The sequence below is a fragment of the Sceloporus undulatus genome, chromosome 4 (genome assembly GCF_019175285.1).
Source record: "Sceloporus undulatus isolate JIND9_A2432 ecotype Alabama chromosome 4, SceUnd_v1.1, whole genome shotgun sequence".
Classification (NCBI taxonomy): Eukaryota; Metazoa; Chordata; class Lepidosauria; order Squamata; family Phrynosomatidae; genus Sceloporus; species Sceloporus undulatus.
In genome coordinates this window covers 249,104,191-249,110,190 of record NC_056525.1, presented here as the reverse complement: position 1 = coordinate 249,110,190, position 6,000 = coordinate 249,104,191, and the positions used below count along the sequence as shown (strand labels likewise).

Here is a 6,000-nt window from a genome sequence, read left to right as displayed (position 1 = left end):
TACTGTCCTGCATTTCTACCTAAAACCCTGAGACACAAATCTGATTGTTAAAAAATAGAACCCCTTGTCTTGAGTGCCCTCAAACCTTTCTGTCTATAACAAACTTAAGGGAAGAGGAGGGTTCCATAGACCTCTACCAGTGCCTGCTTTTAACTAAGATTTTTCCTAACTGACAACTGCAAACCCTTTCTGGTGCAAAAGAGGTCCTGGCTTCTCTTACTACTGGATGCAGTGGCACAGCTGATGCCACAAGCAAGATGCTTACCTTGGCGTTGACAATTTCAATGTGGAGTAGCAGAGAAGCAAGTTCAAGATCTTCACTATAGCTGTTCTTCAGGGGCACTGATCTGTAACCTAGACACAGAAGCCATAATGGAAGGCAAGTCAGAAACCAGAGTCTTCTAAATCAGAAAGTTAAATAGCCAAACAAATTAACCAAATAATTTATTTATAATAGTCCTGTTCTGCTGTTAGGAATTTCCTGTTCATTATATAGACATCCATCAGACATGAGGCTAAGAGTAATCCAGCAGATATCTGGACATGCTACAAATGTGTGATGGAGTCCCTCACCAAAGGCTCCTGAGCAGCTGTGGGATAACTCCACAAGTCCTCTTTCTGGTTGGCAGTGAATGAAAAAACAAAAAACTGAGGCTAGGACTAAACAGTTCTCAAAATGGGAGGAAGAAGTGAGGTTCTCTGAGAAACTGGGGGAGAGCTGGAACTAATTAACTTGCAAGTAGAAAGTGAGGAGCGACAGGTCAGTCGGAGGTGAAAAAATCTGTGGATGATAGCTAACTCTTAGGAGAGCATAATACCCAGAATATTGCAAAAAGCTGCACAAGGATCTCCCATCTGACTAAGCAGAAAAATAGCAAATAATGTTCAACAGTCTGTTAGTGTAAAGCGATGCACACAACAGCAAACAGAATCCTAATTTTGGCGAGATCTGAACATGTAGTGCTTATGAAGTTATGGATCTCTTATCATACGATCAGCATCCTTGCCCAATGGGACTAAAGTGGAGAATGTGCCAGGATCCTGAGCAGACAGTGCTAGCCAAGGAAGTAAAATTTGTAGCTGTGGAAGGGAACAAGGGGATGGAATAGTGCCAATACCTGTTTTAAGGCCCTTGACGGGGAAAGTAGCCTGAGCCAAGAAGTTGGGGTCACTGAACATGTCCTCCTCATAGACGACAAAGCGGAGGAAGGCAAACTCTGGATTATTAATGTCGAAGACAAACTGCTTGACCAGCCAGACAGGATTGAGGCCATTGTCAGCTGTGAGGGAAGGAAGGTGAGGGAAAATCAGGACACATCAGTGTGCAGCGAGAAACCCAAATCCCAGAGCCCAAGAAAACATTGCATGATGAGGTGTAAGGGATTTGGTTGCGCATTTAGTGTCTTGGTTCACCGGCATACATTTGCCATTTGAACAAGGGTTGCCCAGCAGAATTAATGTGTGACTCTGCATGTCGAGATTTACGCAATGCAACCCCAATGTAGAAACAGGCTAGCTTTCATCATGTCCCACTGTCAATCTTTGACATCCCCAGCTATAGTGGAGAGTTCAAGCTGAGAGACAGGAGGTTGTAGAGAGATCTTTCTTTGCCTGAGGTATCTGAGGTACATGCTTCACTGTAGAGTATGTAATACAGGGCTAGGTGAACCAATGATTTTCCATGAAGCAGCTTTCCTTGTTCGCACAGCATTTTTTTAAACATCTATTTGCTTTCAATTCCATTATTTGTTTAATTCTGTTTTAACATTTTTGTGCTGTGTACTTTTAGCTGTAATCTGGTTTAACTTTTGTAAGATGGTTTGAGTTCCAAGCTGGAATAAGGAGAACAATGATGGCCAGGACAATTTATGTGGGTCACATCTTCACAAATGGACATTTGCAGGGATCATTCAGTAGAGGGCTGCAATTACGTTACTACATGGCAGAGCTGGCAAAGTGCACAATGTGCATAGCATACCAATGTGCACCAGGCACACTTGCTGGTATTCCAGTATGCTTTGTCACAGTTTACTAACAGGGTTTCTTAGCGCCTCTGCTACTTAGCAAAGTCTGTGTATGGTTACATAATGTAAAAGGTGATCTAGAATTCCAACTGCAGCCAGAATCCTCTTGAGTTATGAATGCATAAACACCACAGCTATGCACCGACTCTCATCCCAATCCCCCCCAAACCCCAAGTATCGGGCAACAGGGACTGCAACTGATGGGGGTCAGTTACCCTGTTGCTCAAATGATCCTAATTAACATTCATCTCCTGTGAGCAATCTCCATTGCAGCAGCCAGAAGTGAGGTTCCTCATGCAATTTTTCCTCAGACCATAGATTACTACAGTCAGCTGCTTCCCAAGTGACAGCAGAACAGACCTCTATCCTGAAGAGCGGGAACTGGGGGACTTTCAGGACTTTCATGATCCCAACAGATAGCCTGAACTAGAGCATACACAGGAATTGTGAATACGACCCAGTCACAAGTGTGTAACTTCAGGTTATGCATTTGTAACTTTCCAAGAGGATTCTGGCCAAGAGCAGCAACCACAGCAAAGCCTAACCTTTCCTCATGAAGGGCTCATCGGTGTGGTCACAAACACTAGCCATTTAAACCAGATTTGGAGGAGAAACACTAGGAAGTATACAAAACCTAACTGCAGTGAATGATTTAAAAACATTTGTATTCCAACTGAGGTGGAGGCAGGTGTTTGAGGCTCAGGAAGACCCTTATGTTAGCAAAACTGGCCTTAACATGGAATTTTGTTTGGTGAAAAGAGAGCCACCCTTCCCCCTGCCATCAGGAGAGCAGTCCTCTCACCTACAACCTCCGTCTTGTTCTTGCTGTTGTCAAATTCAGAGCCGCAGACTTCCACCTCCACAAAGGGGCAAACAATGCTGCGGCCGTTCTTGGGGAGGTGTCGGGCCCCTAGGATCTATGGGGAGAAAGACCAGGATAGGATAGGTTAGGTCAGTGGTCTCCAACCTTTGGTCTTCCAGATGATCTGGACTTAAGCTTACACAATTCCTGACTGTTGGTCAAGTTGGCTGGAGCCTCTGGGAGCTGAAGTCCAAAAACAAACAGAGAACCACTGGGTTAGATTAAAGTGGGGCAAGTGCCACTCCGCAGTCTGTTTCTGGAACCCTGAGGCACCACCTCAACAAAATTGTTTTGGAAAAAATAACTATGGCTCCAAACTTGGAGGGATGGAGTCAACATTTTTGGATACCCCCTGCACAGATTATTTTAGAGCCAGGAGAGGCCTTTTGGGTCTGTTGGGAAAGGGCCTCCTGTGCCAAAGACATGACAAAATCATGTGTTTCGTTTTAGGGGTCATTTGGGGGCAAAAAGATGAATTGGGAGTTTCTGCAGCCCTCCAAGGTCCCTGGCAATGGGGGTCAATGCAGCCTGGACGAAGGAAAATGTGGGAAGGAAGCTGAGCCAGTTCCCCGCTAACCCTGAGAAGAGGGACAGTGCTGGTCTGCCCCGCTGCCTTCTCCCTCGCCAGCCTCCCCCCCACTAGGCTCACATGCCTGGAGCTGGACTGTGATGGGCTCCACGTGCTTCAGGCTGCTCTTGTCAAAGGGGTCGAAGAGATCGTCCCTCATGATGTCTGGCTGCAGCACGAAGCCACTGCGTCCCCCCAGCGTGAAGAGCGACTGGTTCAGCTGCATTGGCTTGTCTAGAAACAGCAACGGAAAGAACACGGGCCCTTATTCATTTCCTGGCAGAGGAAAGGCATTCCCGGTAACTTGGGAAATCCCCTCCAGCAAAAGAACGGTCACAGATTGCTATTTATTTGAGTCATCTTTGTTTTTATGAAAATATTTACATCCTGTGCCCTATCTGGAGATCTCAGGGCAGGATACTACCCCCCACAACCCCCCATTCTGACAAATTTAAACTGTATAAGTACTAAAAATTATTGTAAAAGGCTAAAAATATATTAAACCAAAAAGATAAAATTAGAAAAAATTAAAATAGCTTGAAATGAAATCAAAGTCATGTGGAGCTTTTACTTAAATTAGTTAGGTCTCCAGAACTTTCCAGAACCACCATGTTTTCTCCTGGCACCTGAACCACAGCCAAAAAAGGATCACTGTTTTGTGGTTTTGGGATGTTATTGTACTTTGCTACATAGCCAAGACAGCTACCCCTATATATTGAAGATGTCATAAGATATTCTGCACTCTCCGTAGAGGTCAAGACAATTAAATTGAGGCTGTTCTACTCAGGCCATATCATGAGAAGACATGAGTCCCTTGAAAAGACAATGATGCTCAGCAAGGTGGAAGGCAGTGGGAAAAGGGGGAGGCTGCATTTCAGGTGGATGGACTCAGTCAAGGAGGCCCCAGCTGCTTAGTCTGCAAGGCCTGAGCATGACCGTAGATGACAGGAGGACTTGGAGGTCTCTCATTCATAGTGTCACTGTAAGTCAAACTCAACTTGAAGGCAGTTAACAAGATACCAAACCATAATTTAAGCTGGTTGTGCAGGGAGTTTCCACTGACCAAAAAGTGAGTCCATATAAAACAATATGTAATGCAGAAGATTTTTGAGTGGAGAGAGGGATTCCTAGAGAAGAAGCCCTTGTGCCTCAGACCCAGTTAGTACCTCACCAAGGGCCCCTGGGCAAACTGAGAAGTCATGGGATAAACACTACACTCCTCTTGTTTGTTTAATTCTATGAAAACATTTATTTGTTGTTATGTTATGCCAAATCAGCTTTGGCTTATGGCAGCCCTGTAAGTGAGAGCTCCAAGAGCCACAGCATCTTCCGCTGAATCAATCCACCTGCGCAATGCACCCCTCTGGTAAGAAGAAATGCTGGAGCCCTGCCTAAGCATAGCTGCCTGAGAAGCGATGAGCCGCCACAGCAAGTGCTAGTCTAAAGTGGAACAAATTACCGGGTGTCTGGAAGTTGAGGGCCACTAACTGGCTGCCACAGATCCACATTGGCAGCGGGTCATAGTTGGAGGAGTCCAGGCGTTGCCCCTTGGGGTAGATGCGGCTCAGCTGCCGGCGGTTGTACTGCAGGAATTTCTTGCCCTTGCTGCGGTTGGCATACTTCTCAGCCTTGGTTTCAGGGAAAGAAGACATGTCCCGGTAGCAGGCTTTCTCTGTACCAATCTCTGGAAGGTAGAAAATGCCAATGGAGTTGGGAATTTAGGAGAGAAACGACTGAAGGGCCATTGATGGGAGGTTCATGATCACAGAAAGGGAGCTCACACTGACAAAATGACTCAATAGCTTTCAAAATGTCCACGCTTGAGCTCAATGTAGCAAGTCTAATAAATCCATGCATAGGTATATTAATGTACAGGCTTCTGGTCCTACTGGTGTCATATCCTATTGGTGACATAGGCAGGTGAAAGTCCCTCAAGGAAAGCAACTGGCCATTTTGTCTGATGTGCAATAGCCATATTCAGTTCAAGGTTGTGGAAACAGAGTTATAGAGGTGGTCTCACCATATGTGTTAATGCAGTGTACACTGAAGTACATCAATGTGGGTTTGGTTGTGCAACACTACCGTGGAATGGTGATATGTAACTCCATGAATGTTCAGTTATGCTCTGCATTTGATCAATGTAGGATCTCAGGCTGCTTTTTTTAAAGGGGACTCATTCACGCAACAGGAAAAGGGGAGAACAGTCCAAACATACTCCTTTCTGCTCAGAAAGGTTGCCTCACAGTTCAGTGGCAGAGACATGCTTTGCACAAGGAAGGTGTCAGGTTCAGTCCTCAGTATTTGAAGCTTTAAAAAAAGATCAGGTAGCAAATTCAGTGGAAATGCCACTCCCTGTCCAAGACTTTGGACAGTTGCTGCCAGTCAAAGCAGGCAATACTGAATTGAGTAGACAGTCTGATATGGAACAAGGCAAAATCTTATCTTCCTTCCTTGAATGAATGAATGAATGTGGAACAGAAACCAGGATGCATCAACATTGTAGAAATAATGGAGTTTGACACCACTTTAATTACCATAGATCCATC

General features: G+C 45.1%; 1 protein-coding gene across 3 annotated transcripts in view; it reads right to left on the bottom strand.

Annotated features, from left to right (window-relative positions):
• LOC121929490 (1-phosphatidylinositol 4,5-bisphosphate phosphodiesterase gamma-1-like) overlaps positions 1-6,000 on the bottom strand; it is a 98,042-nt gene that overhangs the window by 11,312 nt on the left and 80,730 nt on the right. For all 3 annotated transcript variants that reach the window (XM_042465102.1, XM_042465103.1, XM_042465101.1), the window contains exons 27-31: positions 4,914-5,138; positions 3,540-3,688; positions 2,827-2,941; positions 1,119-1,280; positions 266-354 (exon numbers count right to left, since the gene is read on the bottom strand). In XM_042465102.1, coding sequence (XP_042321036.1) covers positions 266-354; positions 1,119-1,280; positions 2,827-2,941; positions 3,540-3,688; positions 4,914-5,138 — 740 coding nt within the window. The remainder of the gene's footprint in view (positions 1-265; positions 355-1,118; positions 1,281-2,826; positions 2,942-3,539; positions 3,689-4,913; positions 5,139-6,000) is intronic.